This window comes from Poromitra crassiceps, assembly GCF_964638095.1.
Source record: "Poromitra crassiceps genome assembly, chromosome: 22".
In the NCBI taxonomy this organism is placed as follows: Eukaryota; Metazoa; Chordata; class Actinopteri; order Beryciformes; family Melamphaidae; genus Poromitra; species Poromitra crassiceps.
This window is the reverse complement of record NC_139647.1, coordinates 5,315,756-5,342,330: the sequence shown is the minus strand read 5'-3', so window position 1 is coordinate 5,342,330 and position 26,575 is coordinate 5,315,756. Positions and strand designations below refer to the sequence as shown.

The window sequence follows — 26,575 nt, the reverse complement described above, 5'->3', positions numbered from 1 at the left end:
CCATTTTCTCCCCAATTGTACTTGGACAATTCTCCCTGCTGCCCCGGTCGCTACCCCCTCTGCCAATCTGGGGAGAGCCGTAGACACACACATGCTTCCTCAGATACATGTGCAATTGCCAGCCGCTTCTTTTCACCTGACGGCAGCAAGCTTCACCGACAGGACGTAGCACGCGGGTTGATCACGCTATTTCCACCAGTTCCCTTCCGCCCCGAACAGGCGCCCTGGCCGACCAGAGGAGGTGCTAGTGCAGCGACGGGGACACATGCCCTCATTCCGGCTTCCCACCCGCAGACACGGCCAATCGTACCTGTATGGACAACCCGACCAAGCCGGAGGTAACACAAGGGCACGAACCTGCGACCCCTCGTGTTGGTAGGCAGGGAATCGACCGCTCCACTACCCGGACGCCCAGTAAAAGTGAAAGTTATTATTATTCAAATATTTTTATTGGCTTTTCAGTAAAAGTGAAAGTTGACAGAAATATTAAATACTATTAAGTAAAGTCCTGAGACTCCAAGAAATACTTAAGTACTGTAACAAAGTATTATTACTTTTGTTATATTACACCACTGGTTGGTGTTCAGCTGGACGGAGCTGAGTGATCCCATGATTTCTGGGATCTGCGTTCCTGCTAACGGTGTATGTTTTTCTACTGATTGATGGGTGGCTGTGATTGGAGCGCTGGTGCAATAACGAGGATATAATAACGCTCTGACATGTTTCTGTTTTGAAGAGGGGTGTGGGAGTTGGGAGAGGTATGGGGTATTATACAAGGAGGTGTGAGGCAGCCGCTAGACACATGCAAACATAAACAGCCACTGCTGCTTCCCTGCTGCCTCTGCTCACTGCAGCACCACCATGTTTAGTCGAAGAGACCGTCCCCTGACAACATGCATACTCCCACTTGTACACTGCAAAAATATGGCTCTTAATAAGACACCCCCCCCCCCCCCACACACACACACACACACACATTTTGGGCCTTGTCACTACAAAACTACTAGGGGTGTGCCGATTAATCATATAATCGATGCATCGCGATTAGTCACGTGACGATTAAAATCGATTCACAATGTTCGATTATCGATTTGCAAAAAATTGCAAAAAATTGCATTTTTTTTTTTTTTTTTTAATTTTTTTTGCATTTTTTTTTTTGCTTTATTTGCAAAAAATACGGTATTTCGCCCGGAAAGCAGTTCCTTAACTGTAAAACGAGACCAAAACCGAAGTACTGGAAACTGGAATCACTGAAGAAAGCATGCAGGGTGGCTGTAACATGTGATGCGTGGACTTCAGTCGCAACTGAAGATAATGGAGGTACATTTGTTTGTTTACTTTAATTAATGGATACTGACAAATATACCTTGCTTAAAAAAAATCCTGTTTGGTGAAAAAGATGCATCGAAAATCGTGATTAATCGTAATCGTTTAATAATCGAATCGTAGCACCCTTAATCGTAATCGAATCGAATCGTGAGGTGCCTAAGGTGGCACACCCCTAAAAACTACAGTAATTTTTTACTTACAAACTGTCAAAAATGAGCCAACGAGATACAGCAGTGATACTCAGTGCATATCTGTCTGTATATGCAGAGATCACGACATCTCTGTCTGTGGAGAGATGGCGGCATCTACGCGAGACCGCTGTGTTTGAAACAGCTGGAGGCCTAACTTACTGTATGTATTTTTAAAGTCAATAACATTCAGTAGCCTAAATAATGGAGCAGTCAGTTTCATTACATATGAACTGTATTCATGTAATAAATATACAAATGTCAATTAGATGGTAATCTACATGAGAAATAAAGAAAAAGAAAAAAGTCCATCCCAAGGTGATCACTATAAGAGGAGTGCACTGTATTTAGAATTGGGAGAGACCATAGAACATATTTCACTCGGACCAAAACTTAAAAAAACAACATAGATTTTTTTTTTCTTTAAATCCACACATTTTTTACATTTTGGTCAGAGTGAAATGTTATGCGGTCTCTCCTGTTTCTAAATATATCTGAACCGTTTGGTTTGAACAAGTAAACCTATTTTTATAAGCATTTTATGAAATGTCTATGGGAAAATAAATGGCGGGTGAAAATCTCTGGTACAGTGCTGAAGCAGGAAGTGACGTTCCACTTTGGCTCTCTATTCACGTGCTACTTCGTGCTGGTTCACTTTTGGCATGTGGCATTGCAGTGGGGATTCTACTGTACTACTGTATCCCTGAGAGATAGTTCATCAGTCAACCTGTTTGTTTCTAAGTTCCTTAGTTACTTGGTGTGTGGGTGTGTTCTGTGGCCTCAGTGGGTGGTCTGTGTCTCCCTGCCGGTCAGTAACAGGAGAAGGGCCCTCCTTAGCACCCTACTGTCACTGAAGTATCCCAAACCTCTTATCTCAGGTTGGGAATACGGACATGTAGTCAAAGGTATTGGCTATAGTGGCATAACATCTAACTTTGATATCACATAAAAAGATGAACGCAAGGCTTAGAATGTCACGTCCAAATCTGTACTTTCCCCTCATATTTAAACACATTTGACACAAAATTCTATTCTATTCTATTCTATTCTATTCTATTCTATTCTATTCTACTAATACATGATTTATGTAGCACTTAAACAAGATAAATACGTATGCCAAGCGAGTACATGGAACAGAAGACAAGAGATTAAAAATGAAACCAGATGTGAAGTAAATATAAGATCAAATAAAATAAGAATATAAGACAGGTTAAAGACTATTGTATTGTATTGTATTGTATCGTATTGTATTGTATTTTATCATGTATTAAGGATTTGAACCAATAGCCATCTTTAGTTATAAAGCTACTGGCTCCATCTCTATTTGACAGCTTACTGCTTAGGAACTCTTTCTGTGACCTAGCCCTACGGTGAGAGGCTACTGAGCAGCAAGTAAATTAATTTTACACAACAGCGTCCTCTAGTGTTTGACAGAGGGACACTTTCACAGGAAGGAAGATGCCAAAATTATGTTTTAATAACATTAGCATACTCACCCCATACAGAGCAGATCATCTAGTTTCCTACGTCCACTACTTCACACACACACACACACACACACACACACACACACACACACACACACACACACACACACACACACACACACACACACACACACACACACACACACACACACACACACATATATATATATATATATGATATATATGTATATATCTGTGTGTGTGTGTGTGTGTGTGTGTGTGTGTGTGTGTGTGTGTGTGTGTGTGTGTGTGTGTGTGTGTGTGTGTGTGTGTGGGTGCGTGTGCGTGTGCGTGTGTGTGTGTGTGTGTGTGTGTGTGTGTGTGTGTGAGAGAGAGAGAGAGAGAGAGAGAGAGAAAGAGAGAGAGAGAGTGTGAGGGCTAAGACTATTCAGATGAATGTATTTGATGTGTTCTAATTTGTGTTCTAAAGGTTCAAAAAAGAAGAAAGAAAGAAGGAAAGAAAGAAAGAAACAGAGAGAGAGTGTGTTTTGGAGGTGAATAAAAACAAAAGAATATGTAATACAAATATTGTATTCATTTATTACAAAGTCACACTCAGCAGTATAGGGCCAGCCCTTGACAGGAAGACATGTATAAAATAAATGGAATAAATAAGCACACAAAAATAAAAAAGTAAATAAAAAATATATTAAATATTATATACACTAGCAATCTCGTACGCTTGATTCCTAGTCTCGCCCGCTGCGCGGACTTGCGGCCTCGCCTGCCCTGCAGCTCGCCCACTGTGCGTCGCATAATGCAGCTCGGCCGCTATGCGGCCTCACCTGCTCTATGACATCACTGATGACGTCATCACTGATTACATCCTCACTGAACTTATAGCCTCAGCCAGGAAGGATGACATCACTGATGACATTGTCTCTGATGACATCATCACTGATAACATCATCACTGATAACATCACAAAATCTGGCTCCGTCAAGTCGCCCGCACGGGTGCTCTTTGCACTTCCTGAAAGCTTCAGCCCGATCGCACGTAAAGCAGCATAGCCAAAGTTCTGCTCACACGCCCACGGACACTTCTCATTCTTATTATAAGAAGATTGACAAACAATAGATGTTTAAAATACTGTACACTTTGGAATATTACACTAAACCTGTATTTTGAAATGCAGGTTTACACATTCAAAACACACATTACAAACCACGTCTCTCAACCAACCTCCATGCTAAGCACTGTGCAAAAGTATTTTCATGATAGTTTAATAGTGATGCTGTCAGCTGCTACTCTGCACTTTGAAGCCAAAGTGGCCACAATCCGCTGATCCACACAATCCATAGATATACATTATATACTGTAGATAATAGCTGCCAAATATGCCATAAAAACCATGTTCAGGCTGTGTGCCCGCTGGCTTCTCACCAGTGTTGGGCAAGTTACTTTCAAAATGTAATATACTACATATTACTAGTTACTTTCATTTGAAAGTAATAGGTTACTTTACAATATTACTTTCTGTGTAGAGTAACTCGTTACTTATTACGCTACTTTTGCATTACTTTTACCAAAACAACAGCAGCAGCAGAATGACATCGCTGCCCCACAACCATCCCAAAAACTTATTTCAACCGCCTAGAAGCAGTGTAAACAATCCAAAATTCGAAATGTTAATCTTTTCCTTTGTTATTGTCATCTATAATGGTTATTTGCATAAAAACAAACAGTTTGATTAGGAAATGATTGTATCTTTTTTAAATATGTGCTTTGATTTAATCAAATGTAACTCAATTTGTAACTTGAGTTACTTGACAAAGTAACTGGTATAATATTACTGAAATTCTATAAGTAATAAGTTATATTACTGAGTTACTGCTAAAAGTAATATATTATATGTAATATATTACTTTTGTAATGAGTTACCCCCAACACTGCTTCTCACACACAATCACTTTGTGGGATACATGACTCCAGCTGTGTACGCAGGGAGCGCCGTCTTCTCGGAGATCCAGGCGTTGTAGTTGGTGATGCGTGTGTAGACCCCGGGTTTGTTCTCCCAGCCGCAGCCCTCGCCCCAGCTCACCACCCCGAACACAAACGCCCGGCCTGAAGCCTCGCACACCAAGGGGCCGCCGGAGTCACCCTGTGAGGAGAGGAGAGGACACAGCAGCATGTCAACAACCACACTCACAAGTCAGGCTTGCTCCACACACGCACGCACACTGGTACATGAATTTCCTTCGGGATAAATAAAGTATCTACCTACCTACAGCAGCATGTCAACAACCACACTCACAAGTCAGGCTTGCTCCACACACGCACGCACGCACGCACGCACACACATACACACACACACACACACACACGCACACACGCACACGCACACGCACACGCACGCACACGCACACGCACACGCACACGCACACGCACGCACTCACACCCACACACACACACACACACACACACACACACACACACACACACACACACACACACACACACACACACACACACACACACACACACACACACACCTGGCAGGCATCAGTGGTCCAGTCGGGGCTGCCAGCACAGAACATGTCGTCGGTGATGCGACTACCATAGTAAGCTTGGCTTGCACAGACGCTCGGGGACAGCAGGTTCACCTTTCCCTCTTTCAGTTGCCGTGAGTACCGCAATCCGCCTGCAGGGGGGGCACAAGGTTCAGCTGTGAGCATCATAAGAATGGCTGAGACAGCACATCAGTCAGTCTAAAACTAAAGGTTGAATAGAGAGTTTGTTTAAAGGTTAGAAGTTCTACCAAATCTCTCCTTGCCGAATCCCGCGATTCTGCATACGAATCCTGGAGGAAGCATCGTGCGAGGAGGAGGGAGGCAAACGGTCCGCACAGACGCTGTCCGCACTGCACATTCACCGTCGCTGCTCTTGATACTCAACAGTGCTGAAATACAGAAAACACACTATGACTATCTTACATACATGCAGACTCCTCTGTGATCTAACCTTATACATGCACATACCCACAGAACTATCTTACATACATGCAGACTCCTCTGTGATCTAACCTTAAACATGCACGTACACACAGACCCAACTTACATACATACAGACTGCTCTGTGATCTAACCTTATACATGCACGTACACACAGAACTAACTTACATACATGCAGACTCCTCTGTGATCTAACCTTATACATGCACGTACACACAGAACTAACTTACATACATACAGACTGCTCTGTGATCTAACCTTATACATGCACGTACCCACAGAACTAACTTGCATACATGCAGACTCCTCTGTGATCTAACCTTATACATGCACGTAACCACAGAACTAACTTACATACATACAGACTGCTCTGTGATCTAACCTTATACATGCACGTACCCACAGAACTAACTTACATACATACAGACTGCTCTGTGATCTAACCTTATACATGCACGTACACACAGAACTAACTTACATACATGCAGACTCCTCTGTGATCTAACCTTATACATGCACATACCCACAGAACTAACTTACATACATGCAGACGGCTCTGTGATCTAACCTTATACATGCACATACCCACAGAACTAACTTACATACATACAGACTGCTCTGTGATCTAACCTTATACATGCACATACCCACAGAACTAACTTACATACATGCAGACTGCTCTGTGACCTAACCTTATACATGCACATACCCACAGAACTAACTTACATACATGCAGACTCCTCTGTGATCTAACCTTATACATGCACATACCCACAGAACTAACTTACATACATACAGGCTCCTCTGTGATCTAACCTTATACATGCACGTACCCACAGAACTAACTTACATACATACAGACTGCTCTGTGATCTAACCTTATACATGCACGTACCCACAGAACTAACTTACATACATGCAGACTGCTCTGTGATCTAACCTTACATACATACAGACTGCTATGTGATCTAACCTTATACATGCACGTACCCACAGAACTAACTTACATACATGCAGACTGCTCTGTGATCTAACCTTACATACATACAGACTCCTCTGTGATCTAACCTTACATATATACAGACTGCTCTGTGATCTAACCTTACACATGCACGTACCCACAGAACTCATGTGCTCACCTATGTCATTGAGGTAGTTGCCGAGGGAATTGTTGTATTGATGGTGGATGATGAGTTGCTCCACATTGAACTTCTGCTCTCTGTCAATGTCAGTCTCAAAGAGGGAGCCCTTCCCCAAGTATACATTCAGATGCCGGGTGTTGGTGTGCTCACTGAGCAGAAAGGAAACAAACACACATTTATTACACACTGGACTGCAACAAACACATTTAATGTGCATTTAATACACACAGCTCAAATCTTATCAAATGAAAATATCTTGTATTAACTCCAATATCAAGGAGAAATCATCTTGCATAGCTGAATTTTCTTAACCATTGGCAGATAATTTAGCTTGTTTCTTTTTTCTCTTGATGTTGGCCAATTTAATCTTGCTTTAAGAAAAACAAGAAAAACAAAATCACGTTTTAAGAAAATTAAACCTATTTTTCTTAAAAGATTTTGTTTTTGTTGTGTTTATTAAAACAAGATTTTTTTGACCAAAATCAAGAAAAAAAAAAGAAAATTAACAAAAAGATATCTGCCAATAGAATAGGAAAGTTCAGCTATGCAAAAGCTTTCTACTCAATATTATTATTAATAATATTAAGTAATAAGTAATATTATTACTTATGATAGATAGATAGATCGATATATAGATAGATATAGATAGATAGGTGTGTGTGTGTGTGTGTGTGTGTGTGTGTGTGTGTGTGTGTGTGTGTGTGTGTGTGTGTGTGTGTGTGTGTGTGTGTGTGTGTGTGTGTGTGCGTGAAGGCTTGTGTGTGTGTGTGTGTGTGTCTCACCCATCAGGGAAGCAGTGTGCGGCGGTGAGGACCCAACAAGGCGCGATGAGAGAGCCTCCACAGCCGAAACCGCGACGCTTATGGAAGATGGTCGCCACCCACGGCTGGGCCTCTATGGCTGTGGTCGAGCCGCCCACGATCTTATACACCCTCCGCTGTGGCCTCGCACTAGCCAGCCTCTCACCACATGTCAACTCTACAGGGACACACACGTCAATGACACGTCAATGACACGTCAATAACACGTCAATAACACGTCAACGACAGCTCATTAAAGGTCGGACATTACTAATTGCAATGCAATTATCATTGCATCTGAAATAAGAACAAAGAACCTACCTGTATCCACCACTGTTGCAACAGGACGTTTGACTGTACCCACTGTTGTTGTAACAGGAGGTTCGACTGTACCCACTGTTGTTGTCACGGTAGGCGTTACTGTTGAAATGGGGCCTGTATCGAAGCAAAAACACACAGAGTTAATCCAACAGTGCAGACGCTGCAGAGTAACACTGAAGTGTTTCGATATCAAATCGGGCGGTCAAGTCAGTGGTTTTGTGTCACTCTTACATTTGGGGATGTCACACATCTCTCTGGAAATCCTCCTCCCTATCTTCACACGGCACCACGGCATCAAGCTCTCGTCGGGATTCCTGCCAATCAAATCCAATCAATTAAAAAGTCACAATTAACACACACAACACCTTCCACCAGCACATTTGTCACCAGGTGCCAGCCAGGTACAGGTGTATGTAGGCCTGTAGCTATGACAGTGTACCTGACAGGTAGAGGTGTATGTAGTCCTGTAGCTATGACAGTGTACCTGACAGGTACAGGTGTATGTAGTCCTGTAGCTATGACAGTGTACCTGACAGGTACAGGTGTATGTAGTCCTGTAGCTATGACAGTATACCTGACAGGTACATGTGTCTGTAGTCCTGTAGCTATGACAGTGTACCTGACAGGTAGAGGTGTATGTAGTCCTGTAGCTATGACAGTGTACCTGACAGGTACAGGTGTATGTAGTCCTGTAGCTATGACAGTGTACCTGACAGGTACAGGTGTATGTAGTCCTGTAGCTATGACAGTATACCTGACAGGTACATGTGTCTGTAGTCCTGTAGCTATGACAGTGTACCTGACAGGTAGAGGTGTATGTAGTCCTGTAGCTATGACAGTGTACCTGACAGGTAGAGGTGTATGTAGTCCTGTAGCTATGACAGTGTACCTGACAGGTAGAGGTGTATGTAGTCCTGTAGCTATGACAGTATACCTGACAGGTAGAGGTGTATGTAGTCCTGTAGCTATGACAGTATACCTGACAGGTAGAGGTGTATGTAGTCCTGTAGCTATGACAGTATACCTGACAGGTAGAGGTGTATGTAGTCCTGTAGCTATGACAGTATACCTGACAGGTAGAGGTGTATGTAGTCCTGTAGCTATGACAGTATACCTGACAGGTAGAGGTGTATGTAGTCCTGTAGCTATGACAGTGTACCTGACAGGTACAGGTGTATGTAGTCCTGTAGCTATGACAGTATACCTGACAGGTAGAGGTGTATGTAGTCCTGTAGCTATGACAGTATACCTGACAGGTAGAGGTGTATGTAGTCCTGTAGCTATGACAGTATACCTGACAGGTACAGGTGTATGTAGTCCTGTAGCTATGACAGTATACCTGACAGGTACATGTGTATGTAGTCCTGTAGCTATGACAGTATACCTGACAGGTACATGTGTATGTAGTCCTGTAGCTATGACAGTGTACCTGACAGGTACATGTGTATGTAGTCCTGTAGCTATGACAGTGTACCTGACAGGTAGAGGTGTATGTAGTCCTGTAGCTATGACAGTATACCTGACAGGTACAGGTGTATGTAGTCCTGTAGCTATGACAGTATACCTGACAGGTACATGTGTATGTAGTCCTGTAGCTATGACAGTGTACCTGACAGGTACAGGTGTATGTAGTCCTGTAGCTATGACAGTGTACCTGACAGGTAGAGGCGTATGTAGGCCTGTAGCTATGACAGTGTACCTGCAGTAATTGTGAGGGCCCAGTCCGTCTTCAATGTGCTCAAAGCTGTACCATTTGCGGCACCTGCGGCCGCGTGCCGACACGGAGACGGACCCCCTGTAGCCGCTGCCGTCCCCCGACAGACAGGTCTCTGAAGAGCGCACTGCAAAGAGACAAGCATACGTCCATACAGAAGGTCTGCGCAATATGGAGAAACATCTGTTAGGGCATGATTAGAAGGTCCTCTTACCACTACGAGTGTCCTGGGACGTCCTCCTGGAGCTCCTCGTAAAGACCTGAGAAGAACGCCGACAAACTCGGTCAGACCGATTAACGGCGACAGGATGGTTTCTAACCCAACGGGGACGTGTAAGTCAGAATCCGGCTATTGAAATCCAAAAAGTTGTTTCCTTTGATTGTTTGCTTACCGCGTCGATAGCGACGGCCGTGAGCGCCAGAATGACTAACAGCTTCAGCATCTTCACTTCTGGTTCCTCTTCTCCTTGCAGGAGGATTCTTCGGTGTCTGACCTTAAAAAAAAGGAAATAAAAATCACAAACGGAAAGTAAGAATTCTGCACATCTCAGCGAACACGTTGAAAACATCCCCTTTCTCTCCCATATATGGAGTTAATGTTCACACAGACACTTGCATGCAGGAATAGAGACATGTGTGAGAAACACGTGATTCCTGTTGTCTGGCTTTAAGTGTAACCATCTCCACCGTCAGTGTCTCACTGTCTGCAGCCGCTCATTGAAAACAGATACAGCAGGCTCACGCTGTGCATGTCTGATCTGTACAGCGAGTGCAGTGTTCACGGAGACTCGTTGATTGCTGCATAGCATTTTGCACATCGCTCTATCATATCTGCTCTGTATTATGTCAACTTCAAATGATTTACACGTCTAACTGTTATCTCAGTAGGATACAGTATCAGTAGAGCGAGTGGCATCAGAAGAAAATGGTTACATGAACTATATTATTTCCTGCTCTGGAGCCAAACACTTTGGCATCCAATTGTGGTATCCAAAATGTGTGTTTTTTTTTATCATCTTCATTTAAATTCACTCGTTGTCACTCACAGAACAGCTTAAAAATAACATCTTTTAAGATCCGTTATTGCCAAAGTGCAACACAATCCCCACAGCGTCTGAAGCTTTGTGAAATCTGCTCACCTGACAATCCAAACCCGAGGTCTTTGTTGTTCTTCTTGTCGATTATCTGGTATCTGCTCTTGCAATCTTGTCCAATTCTTGAATTTGAATGATGTATTGTGGCTGGAGATGATTAATCCTGGATCCTGGAGGATTTGAGCTTCTCTGTCACTGATTTGAGTAGTTCTCGGGTTACAGTTGCTGATTGTCTGGTCGTCTCGTGTCGCCTCCCTTATTTATAAAAACACAGGGGCAGTTGGTGGGAGGGGTTTAGCATCAGTCACATTGAATGAGTGATCAGCAAATGCTTCACCACAGAATATGTCATTTCTTGTGACACATACAGCCATACATGACACTCCCGCCCACACGCAACACATGTAAGAAAGCATCCAAATATGGTCACCCAAAACATGACCCAAAGCTATAGAACAGTGGTTCTCAAATTGTTTCACATGAAGGACCCCTAAATTGACAAAGATGAGACCACGCACCCCCATTTGATAGGATTTTGTCCCACGGTCCCCCATATGATAATAAGATTGATGCTTTTAGATGTTTTATTACAGAAAGTGTGTAAAACCCATGACCAAAATTAGTCATTGTGTTACTTATGAATGGAATTATACTAGCCAAAAGGGCGGTAATTTATTTAGCTATAATAATTATAGCTAAATAAATTACCGCCCTTTTGGCTGGGGACCCCCTGGAACCCCCTCAAGGACCCCTTGGGATTCCCGGACCCCCCATTTGAGAACCACTACTGCTATAGAAGGGCTGTTCGAGGTTCATCTTTGAATAATTCAACTCAATTCAATTGAATTGTCCCATAAGAGTGGATATAGGAAGGTCAAGGCACACACTAGCTACTGTGTCAAAAGGAAGAGCAAAACGTCTGCAGTCTGCACACATACAGCCATGAAAGTTTCTATATTATATTATTACTAGTGTGGACCCGTGGGAGTTAGACTCCCCTGGGAGTTAGAACCCCCCCCACCCCAGCCCCCACCCACCCATCCTGCCTGTCGCTTCTCAGAAACGAGCCTCTGAGTGGACAGAAAGACGTGTGTTCACACGACAAATAACTGCGGAAACCCGCCTGTCTGCTGCCAAAAGGGCCTAAACACCTCCACCCTTTTCACACCTAAAAAGCCCACTTTGCACTCGACAAGAACAAGAACAGCTCAGAAGTTAACTGCATGCTGACATATGCATGATCACATCATTTCTAATAACCTATTCATATCCTAATTAATATTAGGTCAATAATAGATTAGCGTGTTAATATTCCCATGAAATACCTCGGCCATCACCTTATTCTTTGCCCACACATGGACGCTTCCGCATTACGTCATTTCGTAATAGTATTTCCGTTTTAGACTTGCCAAAAAACCCCGCAGGCAAGATGGCCGCCCACACTCCCCTCCTAAACTGGCAGAATTACTCCCCCATAAACTGACATATCTTGGCCAATAAGTATGTAACATACAAAATAAAACAACTCGTAATATCTTAATTTTATGTAGAATGCAGAGGACATGTAACTGTTTAGTTAAACTTGCATTCCAGGAATATTGTGCTCTAAAGATGACGTTAGTGGCTCGAGACTGTTTCGTCCTGAAACCCACACGTTTTGCGCCAGCGTAACCTATGTGGGATTCGAAATAACGCATCCGAGATAGAAAACGTTATGAATATAGCCACGTTATAAACAACAAACTAACGCTGGTGATCCGTATGGAAACAGTGTTACTCGAAATGGTTAAAAGTTATATCAATTTGGTAATTCAGTGGCATTTTACTGCCATATAACATAGCTAACTAGCGGCTAATATTAGCCACAGTACGCAACTAGCGCTGAACCCGAAGAACAAATACGTTTGCGTTGAACGCGGAAGAGAGAAAAAGTGGGCGTGGTGAATAAGGTGAATAGATTCAAATGTTATTTTCTAATGTTAGAAGTAACTGGTCAAGATGAGCTCTGATAGTAAGACTGCTGTTAGCTGGACTAATCTAATCAGACCTCTAGGGGGGCTCAAGGACAAAATTATCCCTTAGGGCCCCAACACTTTTATTATGTGCCATGTGGTTATTGTGCTTTTGGCTTTAATTGAGTGCACCTGCACTGTAAATCCTTTGTTATTCAGACAGGGTCCAAAATTAGCAAAAGCCACCAGCCAAATGCTGGTCAAATATGCAAGTGGCTGGTAGATTTGCTTCACTCACCATCCAAAAAAACCAATGGTAATCTATTGAGTGGCTGGTAAAATGTGAACATTCACTTTGACTGGTGGACAAAACAGTTCATTTTGGAGCCTGTATTAAGATACGGGTGGATTTTTCATTAATTTCATTGTGCTGTTGGCTTTGAGTTCAGGTGGCTGTGCTGTAAATCCTGTTGAGATGCAGGTGAATGTGTTCGTTATTAGTTATTATGGCCTTAATTCTGCATATGTGCGTTTATCTGCATGCATTTTGCGTTTGTGCATTTATCTGCATTTTGTGTTTGATTTGCTTTCATTTAAGTCTGAATTGAAATAGAATACCGCAGAGATTATGTATTTTTGTAGGTTTACCCAGAAGTCCCTGCGCTTCCTGGTTCTTACGTATTGGCATTTTTCTATGCGCATTTAATTTAGGTTAGAACACGGCTCTCTTGAATACTCGATTCTGATTGGTCAATCAACAATATTCACCGGTCATTATTTCTCGACAACCGACCGCTGCTCTGCCACACCTGGATTAATCAGTTGATAAGAGCTTTTTGTCAGCAAGACACTACTAATTAGGCCAACCAGTTGCAGCTGTGGTGTCTTGTGTGCCAATTACGAATGAAACCGCTTTGTCGTTGAAAACGCTATTAAAAAATCTATTTGAATAATTATTTTTGTCAGATTATTGAATGATTTAGTTGTAGGCCGTGTTCTAAGCGGGATAATGTATATTGAGGCGGTGATTACTGGGAAATAATGACCTTCAGGTGAACGATTAAGCCCTCCGCTGGCGCGTCGGGCTCAATCCACCTGTCGGTCATTATTTCCCCGTAATCACCGCCTCAATATACATTATCCCTTACTTAAATGCAAGAAATAAGGTCTGTGGTTAACAAAGGTTTATGAAACAGTAAAGTTTGTGTTCAGCAAGATATTAATCTTCCCAAATGAAAAGCACCTTTATTACTTTTAAAGCCTTTTCTGAATATCGTGTAAAAAAAACACACATTTACGCTTCGAAGATCATAAAAATGGGCCTTATTTGTGAAGATTATCTTGCTGAACATAAATTTTGCTGTGTTATAAACTTTTGTTAACCACAGACCTTATTTCATGCATTCAACCCAAACAAAAACCCCAGTGACTTTTACACGTAGGAGCCGGACGTGACAACATCCAGGTGTTCCGGACTCATTCCTGTGGTCCTCAATGTTTCCTGTGTTGCAGACAGTCATTAGGTGCTTTTCCATGACCCTTTGTATTGGCTCATTTTGAATGACTAAAGCTCCGGGATTCAGCAACTGGTGTAAATTATGACATGTTACAAACACATTGTCACATTCATACGCATAATTACTGGGAAGAAAAAATAATTACGTCAAAACCAGGGGGGAATAAGGCCATTGTGGTCTGCCAGACAGAGAGTCAACAATCCAGAGCTCCGGGATTCAGCAACTGGTGTAAATTATGACATGTTACAAACACATTGTCACATTCATATTCATAATTACTGGGAAGAAAAAATAATTACGTCAAAACAAAGGGGGAATAAGGCCATTGTGGTCTGCCAGACAGAGGGTCAACAATCCAGGTCATGAGGGGGGCATCCACCCGCATCGCTGTCAGCTTCTCACCCAGTAGAGCCGGCCTGATACAGTGACCCTCATAGTGACCCTCACAGTGACCCTCACAGTGACCCTCACAGTGCTCGCCGGCTTATCCAGGTGGGCGTAGGCGCAATTGATCAGATAGATGACGGCATCTTCCACTCCAAGTCGAGGCTGGTAGGCGAAATGGACGGGGTCCAACGTCCAAGAAGGGCTTGACCACATAGGCGGAGTTTGACTTGGGGGGGGGGGGGGGGGGGGGGGGGGGGACGGGACACTACTGCAGGAGTCAGACGCCAGCGAAATTTCTTTGGCCGTTTTACATTTGAAATTTTGCCGGTTTGAAGCCAGATTTAGAGGAATATCTCATTTGAAGGCTGGCATCATCATGGTCTCTCTCTAATTATTGTTTATTAAGTATAAGTATGGAAATATAAGAAATATTAGAATAGGAGTAGAATTACAGAACATTAATACTCATTATTGTATGTTTAGTAATGTAATGTATATTATATATAGTGCTTCACTGTTCACTGTTGCTTTTGACCGTGCTCAAAGACACTTTACAAATACAGCATAAAACAACTTTAATAAAGAGAGAAAATATTAAAATAGATGAGAGAGGGTTTTGAAGGCTTTTTTGGAAAGATGACATAATGAGTATGAAAGACAATGAGTTTTGGCCTGTCAGATGTGACTGGGGAGGGCATTCCAGAGGGAGGGGGCGGCTGCAGCAAGGCCCTGTCAGAGGCCCCCCTCTGATACCTGTGATGCTTATCAAAGTGGATATAAATTGTATGAGCATGGTATTGTATGGAGATGGAGATGGAGATTTACAATGGTGAGCAATTATTATTATTTATTTATTTACGACTGGGCGGGCCTGGCCACCCTGGCCCCCCATTAACTCCGCCCATGCTTGACCATGGGCTGGAGATGCTCCAGGACAAGTTCCTCCAGGATCTTCATGAGGTGGGAGGTCAAAGGTCAAAGCCACCGGCCTGTAGTCCTTGGAGCCACTGGGACGTGACGCCTTCGCCACAGGAACGATGCAGGACACCTTCCACAGCACGGGGACCCTTTGGAGACTCAGGCTCATGTTGAAGACCTGTTGAAGCACTCCACACAGCTGGGGGGCACCACAGGCTTTGAGCACCCTGGGGCTGACAGCGTCAGGGCCAGCAGCCTTGCCTGAAAGTATAATGATCCATTTTCTTATGAGGAATTGAAAATGTGAAGTAGAGGTTTCACAATAATATGCTTTCACAATAAGCATAGACATAATGTTCCCAGTTTTGATTTCCATAGTTTTGTCTTGAATCAACTCTTCTCCCTCCTGGCTCCATAATGGTGGAAGGACCGTCACGTCAGGACACCAGTCTGGTGTAAATGATGACATGTTACAAACACATTGTCACATTCATACTCATAATTACTGGGAAGAAAAAAGAATTACGTCAAAATCTTCCACTCCAAGTCAAGGCTGGTAGGCGAAATGGACGGAGTCCAACGTCCAAGAAGGGCTTGACCACATAGGCGGAATTTGACTTTTAGCTTTGGGGGGGGGGGGGGGGGGGGGGGGGGGGGGTGGCACTTCTGCAGGAGTCAGACGCCAGCGAAATTTCTTTGGCCGTTTTTACCTTTGAAATTTTGCCGGTTTGAAGCCAGATTTAGAGGAATATCTCATTTGAAGGCTGGCATCATCATGGGTCTCTCTCTAATTATTGGCAATAGGCAATTGTACCCAATGCTCCAACTCTACTAAACTCTAAATTCTTTACCCACCCCCGGCCCATACTGATTCTCTCTACCCCGGCCTACTCTTTCTGCTGCACTGGATCCAGCCTAAGCCTGTAGTAGGCTGCAGACCATCATCTGCTAGCTTCAGCCTGGCCTGGGCTTTTACCATCCACCATCCAGCTCTGCTAGCTGTGGCCTGGGGCTTTTCACCATCCACCATCCAGCTCTGCTAGCTATGGCCTGGGGCTTCCACCATCCTGCTCTGCTAGCTATGGCCTGGGGCTTCCACCATCCTGCTCTGCTAGCTATGGCCTGGGGCTTCCACCATCCAGCTCTGCTAGCTATGGCCTGGGGCTTCCACCATCCTGCTCTGCTAGCTATGGCCTGGGGCTTCCACCATCCTGCTCTGCTAGCTGTGGCCTGGGGCTTCCACCATCCTGCTCTGCTAGCTGTGGCCTGGGGCTTTCACCATCCTGCTCTGCTAGCTGTGGCCTGGGGCTTCCACCATCCTGCTCTGCTAGCTGTGGCCTGGGGCTTCCACCATCCTGCTCTGCTAGCTGTCGCCTGGGGCTTCCACCATCCTGCTCTGCTAGCTGTCACCTGGGGCTTCCACCATCCTGCTCTGCTAGCTGTCACCTGGGGCTTCCACCATCCTGCTCTGCTAGCTATGGCCTGGGGCTTTCACCATCCTGCTCTGCTAGCTGTCGCCTGGGGCTTCCACCATCCTGCTCTGCTAGCTGTCACCTGGGGCTTCCACCATCCTGCTCTGCTAGCTGTCGCCTGAGGCTTTCACCATCCTGCTCTGCTAGCTATGGCCTGGGGCTTCCACCATCCTGCTCTGCTAGCTGTGGCCTGGGGCTGGGGCCCACTCCATCCACCCTGCTCTGCAGCCTGAGGCCCACTCCATCCACCCTGCTCTATATAACTCTTTATGACTATAACTATAACTCCAATGACTCTTGGGCCCACATACATACATGGACATGCATGCACAGTCCTACCCTCTCCTTCCTTTCTTTTTGTTGTTTGTCTGTGTTTTATGTTTGTCTCTGTTATGTTTATGTTCAGAGTTTGGCCCTGCTCCGGTTGAGTGAACGCTGGCGCGTTTGGCTGCCGCTGCTCTCTGGTTGCTGTGGCCAACCCCCCCCCCCTTCCCCCTTCCTTTCTTTTTGTTGTTTGTCCGTGTTTTATGTCTGTCTCTGTTGTGTTTTATGTTCGGAGGTTGGCCCTGCTCCGGTTGAGTGAACGCTGGCGCGTTTGGCTGCTGCTGCTCTCTGGTTGCTATGGCCACCCCCCCCCCCCCCCCCCCGCAACCCCCCCCCCCCCCCTTCCTTTCCTTTTGTTGTTTGTCTGTGTTTTATGTCTGTCTCTGTTATGTTTTATGTTTGACCCTTGTATTCTGTAAAGCGACTTTGAGTTATTGAAAAGCGCTATATAAAATAAATGTATTATTATTATTATTATTATTGTTTATTAAGTACAGTATAAGAATGGAAATATAAGAAATATTAGAATAGGAGTAGAATTACAGAACATTAATACTCATTATTGTATGTTTAGTAATGAAATGTATATTATATAGCGCTTCACTGTTCACTGTTGCTCAAAGACACTTTACAAATACAGGATAAAACAACTTTAATAAAGAGAGAAAACATTAAAATAGATGAGAGAGGGTTTTGAAGGCTTTTTTGGAAAGATGACATAATGAGTATGAAAGAAAATTAGTTTTGGCCTGCCAGATGTGACTGGGGAGGGAGGGGGGGGGCTGCAGCAAGGCCCTGTCAGAGGCCCCCCTGTCACAGCTTTAGCAAAGAGATACCTGTGATGCTTATGGTATTGTATGGAGATGAAGTTTTACAATGGTGAGCAATTATTATTATTATTATTATTTTTGGGGGGGCCTGGCCACCCTGGCCCCCCATTAACTCCGCCCATGCTTGACCATGGGCTGGAGATGCTCCAGGACAAGTTTATCCAGGGTCTTCATGATGTGGGAGGTCAAAGGTCAAAGCCACCGGCCTGTAGTCCTTGGAGCCACTGGGACGTGGCGCCTTCAGCACAGGAACGATGCAGGACGCCTTCCACAGCACGGGGACCCTTTGGAGACTCAGGCTCATGTTGGAGACCTGTTGAAGCACTCCACACAGCTGGGGGGCACCACCACCACCACCGTCAGGGCCATCAGCCTTGCCTGATGGTATAATGATCCATTTTCCTATGATAAATTGAAAATGTGAGGTAGAGGTTTCACAATGAATATGCTTTCACAATAAGCATAGACATAACATTCCCAGCTTTGATTTCCATAGTTTGGTCTTGAAACAACTCTTCTCGCTCCTGGCTCCATAATGGTGGAAGGACAACCCCAGTCACGTCAGGACACCAGTCACCCCCCCTTCCCATCTTCGCCGGTCACGTCAGGACACCAGTCCCCCGCCATCCTCTGCCCTGGGCTGAAAACTCATCTGTACCAGCTGTAGCGTACCTCACATGTCTTACCTAACTCCCCCCTGTATCATTCTTCCCGCTCTCCTCCTCGTCTACTTGCTCAAACATGAGAAAATCCCCACTAACTCTGTCCTTGCTGCTCATTCTTTCTCTTTTGCTTTTTCTAGCATTCTCTTACACGCTACGCTGACTCAAGGGTGACCGGAATATGTTGCTTACTATTGGCTGCTTCCATGAACTAAAGTTTGTTGTGCGAAGAGCCTCGGCTAAACACTTAAAATGTAGGCCTAAATGTAACATGTGTTCACACCTGACCTCACCCTCTCTAAATATTCTTCTCTGTGGTAAGTGTGTGTTGGAGGTGTGATATGATGTGTTTGATTGTTTATCTGGTAACCAGTAAAACTTTCCACATGCAACTTCTAGGCATCCTGTGTCAGTACTCAGTAACACACACACACACACACACACGCACGCACGCACGCACGCACGCACACACACACACACACACACACACAGGCATGCACACACACACACACACACACACACACACACACACACACACACACACACACACCCCCCCCACACACACACACACACACACACACACACACACACACAAATACACACATTTAAATTGGAACTATGTGTATTTTTCTTATTTCAGTGCCATGTGATTCCCCTAACCGACATGGAGCGCACAACACACAGGGTTGAGAAACAGCTCCTATACAGGCAGTGGGAGGTTGCACGTAGGAAATGCATCAATATAGAGAACAATGAGGAAGTAACTACCTACCGAAGCCTACCGCAGGACGTTATGACTCACATTTTATTTGAGTGTTTTGAGTGTTTGATATATAAATAGAATGTCCTTCAGAATGTGTGCTATGTTGATTCATCCTATACCAAGTTGTGTGGGCAGCCAGCCCTCTGCAATATATCTCATAGGAATCTAAACATAAAACATAAAGCTGGTTTTGGGTCAGGACAATCCATTCTTGCCCAGCCTATAGGCTACATATTGGGGGGGGGGATTTTATTTATTATATTTATTAATTTATGTGTGAAAAATATAAAAACAAGGCTTTCAAAAAAATAACCAACTGTATTGTGTATTTACAAAAGTAACTAAAATAAACTAAAATTATAGAGAAAATATTTTTAATTTTCATCTTAGTCAGTTTATTTCAATCATAAGCCACACACTGACTGACACTTAGGCCCAACCCCAATTCACCCCTTGGCCCTACCACTTAGCCCAGAGTGCAGGTAAAAAACAAACAAACAATTAATTTACATTTTGGGCTCAAGATTCCTATGAAAATACCCCCCCAAAAATGGCCGTCAGTAATGTTACATGTCTGGGCCTTGTGTCCCTTTTGGCCGCAGTTGTACCAGATTATCTCCGAGCTTTCCGCCTCATTCTCACTTTTGAGCTGCTTGTCTTCATCACGTTGTCATCATTCGGGTTGCCATTAAACTTCTCCGTGCTTTCCAAACTTCTCAGCTTGGTTTTAAACTCAGCAAAAGTTATCTTCTCATCACCCTGCGTTACAGTATGTGGATGGAGAAGGGCTTAAACGATTCGGACAAGCCTTTCAGAACCATTGCATGAACCATCGTAGCCGCTATGCCGACAGATTCATCGTCAAGTATGCTGACGATTCTGTCATTGTCAGCCTGCTTGATGATGAGGACGTTGGCCATGGCCAAGTTATTGATGATTTTGTATCTTGGTGTGAGGAAGCTTTCCTACAACTCAACGTTTCCAAAATGAAAGAGATTTGTATCGATTTGAGATGCTCCGCCCCTGTTCCTCAGAGAAGTATTGTCAATGGTCAGTCAGACTGTCGATCTGGTAAACGATTATAAATATCTAGGCACTATCATCGACAGCAAACTGAAATTCGACCTAAATACTGACATGCTGTACAAAAAAGGTCAGTAGCGTCTCTTTTGTCTCTGGAAACTGGCCAAATTCCAGATTGACAGGACCTTGTTGAAATTGTTCTATTGTGCTTTTGTTGAGTCTGTCATTTCTTTCTCTATCATTTGTTGGTACGGTAACCTTGGCATAAAAGACAAGAACTCCCTCGGGAGAATAGTGAAGGTGGCTTCGAAAATAACCGGAGTCCAATTCAGTAGCCTGGACAATATTTTTAATAGACAGGTGCTGAAAATAGTCAAGTCCATCCGCTCAGACGATGCCCACCCTCTGAGCTCCGAATACGAACTGCTTCCATCTGGCCTTTGCCTTCGTGCCCCTCTAGCTAAGAAAAATAGGTATAAAAACTCCTTTGTGCCTGCCTGAGGTGAGAATATAATGCAGTTTACTGTTGCTGCTGTGCTGTTCAGTTGACTTGGGACTCGCTGTTCAGTTTTGTCTTTCAGTCATTCAGTTTTTGTTATACAACCTAGAGGTATGTATGTATCCTGCAGGTTAGGTTAGGTTTAGGGTTAGGGTCTGGGGGAGGTTAGGTTTAGGCATGAGGTTAGGTTTAGGCGTGGGGGGTGGGAGAGGTTAGGTTTAGGCGTGGGGGTGGGAGAGGTTAGGTTTAGGGTTAGGGTCTGGGGGAGGTTAGGTTTATGCATGGGGGGTGGGAGAGGTTAGGTTTAGGGTTAGGGTCTGGGGGAGGTTAGGTTTAGGCGTGAGAGGTTAGGTTTAGGCGTGGGGGTGGGAGAGGTTAGGTTTAGGCGTGGGGGTGGGAGAGGTTAGGTTTAGGGTTAGGGTCTGGGGGGCGTTAGGTTTTGGCATGGGGGGTGGGAGAGGTTAGGTTTAGGGTTAGGGTCTGGGGGGAGGTTAGGTTTAGGCGTGGGGGTGGGGGTGGTGGGAGAGGTTAGGTTTAGGGTTAGGGTCTGGGGGAGGTTATGGGGGGTGGGACTGGGAGAGGTTAGCTCCGGCTGGTCCCCCGACACGCTGCACGCCGCCTTGCTCAGCTGGTTCTGCTCGTGGGCTATCGGCATTGCGGGCTGTCGGCACATAGACGGGGCACCAAATGATACATTGTAGCATCCTCTTGAAATGTATTGCGCTGAGAGTCAGGGCAATTTCTTAGCCTCACTTTAGCATCTACTTGCACTTCGCACTGCTGTGCACTTTAAACTGCTGCATTGTGTTTGTTTAATGTTTATTTTAATCATGTGAGATATGCCACATGTGCCTTGTGTCTCTGTGTTTTTTACGCTCGCTGCAAATCAATTTGCCCTTCTGGGACCTTAATTGAATCTTGAAACGTGCAAATTAACAGTCCGTCGCTAAGAACCTTATGTGCATTTCTCAGCGCTGTTATAGGCGTTTCTGCACGAATGTAGCCACCTGACACCTGGGGACGTCCAACAATTCACAAAGCTCATTCCTGTGAGTCCGTACCGTGGCAATGTCACTCTCCCAATTAGTATCAGCGAGCACTTCCCTGACCCTCTCCAACACCGTCGGATCAATGATGTCATCGTAGAGCAACAACATATCATACATCTTGCCGGCGGTGGTCTTCCTGATCACCAGGAAGGGATGGCAGAGCAGCGTCAGCAGCTGGGACAAGACTTTCTTCCTCACCTCCCCCTGAAACTGCATCAACGCACAGAACACAGCTATACAGGGCAGCAGCTTCAGAATAGCCTTGGACTTCCTGATCTTTTTGCAAAGAGTCAACAGGTCCACGCAGAACTGGTGACTCTCTTGCGCGGCGAAGATCCTAAAGTAGCCCGCCGTGAGCAGCAGATACAGCATCTTGAGGAAAGGAACGGACACCCTGTCATTGCAGAGATGATCTTTGAAGATGCGCAGCAGCGTGTCTCCAAACTGTCCCATGGCAGCACTGTCGTGCTGGATCCCCGTCAGATGGCTGTACAGCGACTGGGAAGAAAAATGTACTGTGGACTCGGTGATCCCTCCCACAGACACAGTGAGGCCCAGCAGGGTGTGGTACTGGTACTGAGGCAGTCTCAGCAGCTGGGTGATATAGGGGAAGGCTTGGGACGGAGAATTCCAGTTCAGGCCCGTCGTCGTCTCATCGGGGAAAATGCTCAGCAGCTCCTGTCGGTGCGGGATGTGAGGCACTTCCGGCTCTGTGCTGTGGAGGAGGCGCAGGAAGACATTCCACGCGTGGGCTCTGTAGCGGTCGATCTTCTCCGCTGCCTGCTGAGCCAGGCAGCACATCATGCACTTCACCAGCTCTGGCGAAAGTAGCTCTGGAGCGCCACTGACCACCACCATAGTCACGTCCTCCAGACTGGTCATCGCTGCCTCTCTCACCCAGGCCCCGACATCCCCTCTGCTGTCTGCGGTGTAGTCATTCATGGTGTCGAGCAGGGCGCCGTACACCTGCGCTGTGTTCTCAGAGCACAGAACCGAGTCGGGGGAGCCGTGGGCACAGACACCTGCCTTCACACACACTTGAGCCAAGGCCCTGACTGCATCTCTCCTGGCTTCTGCAAAACTCACGTCCTTCTGGCCGACACCGCACGCCTGCTGGAGGCCCTGTAGGATCTGCTGCAGTTTTCTACGAATCATAAATCTCGGCAGACTGCCCAGGGCGAGGGCAGATCCACAACGAGCCAGCATCTCTGGACCTTTCAGGCCTGCAATGTACTGGGATACCAGGGCATCTTGCACTTGAGTGTCGGCCTGGCCTGACTGCGTCTGGTAATACTCCTCACACAAGGCGGGCAAGGCCAAAGCTGCAGCATCCATGATGCCATCCTTTACAGAGTCATCAATGATCCACTGCCAGCCAGTAATAATTGGTTCGTCCTTGAAAGGCATTTTGGACATGGACAACTTTTCTATGAGAGTGCACATTGCTGACTTCATCAGCTCACCACCATAATGACCCTTGTACTGCTTTCTGTCAAGGAGTGTGCGGTGAATATTCTTGAATGCATCCACACATTCTGAGGAGATGAAGTCCGACACAGGCCTGTCGGTCTGAGTGCCCAGTTTGTACAGAGCATGTGTGACCTCTGCACATGCCAGGATGGCTCCATGGCGACCGTGCAGGTCAATACCCATCGCCATAGGCAACAGACGGGGCAAAACTGTTGTTACCATATAATCAGGCGCCTGAGGCGTCAGGTTGTGGAGAGCTTTGGTGGCAAGCTTTCGGATCACCCCATCCCAGTGGTTGATCTTCATGGCGACCAAATGGTCTATCATAGCGTTGGTGTACTCTGGGAAACTAGCTATGTAGACACTAATGGTCAAATAGCAGTTGTTGAGATTCCCAACAGCAAAGTAGTCTGCTGCAGTTACGATGTCGATCCCATGAGGAAATATGCCCTGTCTGCCCACATTCTCCTGGAAAGCAGCGGAGGCAGCTCTTCGGCAGTTGACGTTTCGATCAAACATGGCTGTGATCAGCAAAGCACTGGCAATCTGAGTGACAAAAGGCTTGAGTTCTCTAGGTTCATAGTCCCTAGCGAAGGACCAGCACACATAGCAGGCAGCATGACGCACGTTGGAACCGGCACTGCACGCGCCCCTCTTCTCCTCATAGGTCAGGGCCTTCAGAATGAGTGGGACAACATCTGGCAGTCTGGAGGGCAGCAGCAGGCCTCGCCTGCCCAGCTCTGCCAGCGCCCAACAACCTCCATGCATAGTGTTGTCTGTTTCCTGAAAGCTGAAACAGTCCAGCACTGATCCAACCACCTGATCTGCCAGCTCCTTGGGAAGCCTCTCAGTCACCCTCCCAATGCCCTTAGCTGCAGACTCACGCACAATTGTCAATTTGTCTTTCAGTCCCACCAACAGTTTCTCAATAACGTTCTCCACTTCTTCGGGAATGTCGTAGTCCTCCTGGTCCTGCATCTCAATATCAGGAGTCACAGCCGCAACGGTTGATGTAGACCGGGACAGGGAGAGGTTGGCTGCTAGGCAGCGGCTTCCTCTCTGGTACCTCCATTTGGCCAGATGCGGCTTCAGGAAGGTGAGGCCAAGCCTCTGGATCAGTTTGACACTCAGCTTCCTCAGATTGGCCTGGCTGCTCTCTAAAATGTGCTTCTGCTCCAGACACTGCAGAACTGTAGGAGCATACTGTAGTAAGTCATCTTGTTTTCCATGTTTGAAAAGCTGTGCCAGAGACTGCAGAGCACCATCCAGCACTACTACTCGGCCCCCCATTGACTGATCATTGGCCTGTGCTATAGTGGTGAGGCTCCAGTCCAAGAAGTCTCCCAGGGGCCTCTTCTTCACATCAAGGCATGTCATGAACCTTGACACCAACACAGATGCAGCATCCCTGCAGCTGTCGGTGACGGTTAAGTAAGACTTAGCAATAGCTAGGATGCGCTCCATGATGGGCTCTCTGGCCTGGCTACAATCAGAATACGGATGGCCATCCAGACGTGAAAGGTCAAAGGGTATGAGGCAGGTCATAGACAGCCATAACAGCAGCATGTAGCGAGTTTCCCAAATCCCAGTGTCTTTGGGATCCTGCCAGGACAGCAGGTCCAGAACTGGCTGGACATCGACCACCTCATGAGGAAACAGCTGCATGAAGACTTTATAGCCTCTTACCTTAGAGATGATGTAGAGAAACTTGAAGCCCAGATGAACCAGTAAGGCAGGAGACTTCTCACCCCTCACTAAATCCAATATCATGTTCAACATCCATTCTAGATGTGGATCCAGCAGATGAGGCTGCTCCTGATATCTGTTCATTATTAGCAGGAATCTCTGTCTAGCAGACTCCCTTGACATGAGGTCTGCATGGACGTCCGGCAGGCGGGCGATCAAGGCTCGGATCTCGGCACTCTCACTGAAACCCCCCAAAACACTAGCTTGGGCAATCACGTCGTCTGGTTCACCTCCTCCATAAGCACCGTTAGACCGATTCTCTGTCTCCTGTATAACCATTTTTGCTGGACTTCGTACTTTGTACGAGGGAAAATCTCTGGTTCCTAATAATCCTAACATCTACTGATGATGTCATCAGTGATGTCACTCGAACATTACTGTGATGTGATCAGTGATGTCACACGAGCAATGACTGATGACAGTCATCATGTCATAAATCACTGATGATTTCAGAAACATCATCAGTGAGGTCATAAATCACTGGTGATGTCACGACGACAATGTCCAGTGAACTGATGCATAGACTCGTGATATCATCAGTGACATCATCAATGACCTCATCAGTGATGTCATAATCCAAATAATTTATTTCCTTTTTGTGTATTATTATTTGTTACTTTAGGTCTAGTTTATGTTGTGATTATGTATTACGTGTGTGTGTGTGTGTGTGTGTGTGTGTGTGTGTGTGTGTGTGTGTGTGTGTGTGTGAGAGAGAGAGAGAGAAAGAGAGAGAGAGAGAGAGAGAGAGAGAGAGAGAGAGAGAGAGAGAGAGAGAGAGAGAGAGAGAGAGAGAGAGAGAGAGAGAGAGAGAGAGAGATTTTATTTCATTGCACATGGTCATGAGGCCCTCCTCCCACTTTGCTGGCTGCTAGCAGCAAGTCTCCTAAGTGGCCATTGGCCGTGGAAAACGGAAACCCATGTGACGAAATGACAGGAA

General features: G+C 45.5%; 1 protein-coding gene and 1 pseudogene across 2 annotated transcripts; both read right to left on the bottom strand.

The window, feature by feature from the left end:
- Positions 1-3,626: 3,626 nt before the first annotated feature.
- On the bottom strand, positions 3,627-11,169 carry LOC310796450 (urokinase-type plasminogen activator-like). Its single transcript, XM_083658629.1, has 11 exons — positions 11,072-11,169; positions 10,325-10,426; positions 10,147-10,192; positions 9,918-10,059; positions 8,450-8,532; positions 8,219-8,332; positions 7,880-8,075; positions 7,095-7,246; positions 5,763-5,903; positions 5,497-5,645; positions 3,627-5,105 (listed from the first exon to the last, which is right to left on the bottom strand). The coding sequence occupies exons 2-11, from the start codon at positions 10,373-10,375 to the stop codon at positions 4,911-4,913; spliced, it is 1,269 nt and encodes a 422-aa protein (XP_083514755.1). The 5' UTR covers positions 10,376-10,426; positions 11,072-11,169; the 3' UTR covers positions 3,627-4,910.
- Positions 11,170-22,350: 11,181 nt separating this feature from the next.
- On the bottom strand, positions 22,351-25,917 carry LOC310796111 (tubulin-specific chaperone D pseudogene; annotated as a pseudogene). Its single transcript has one exon. The product of its transcript is annotated as a tubulin-specific chaperone D pseudogene (transcript).
- Positions 25,918-26,575: the final 658 nt, after the last annotated feature.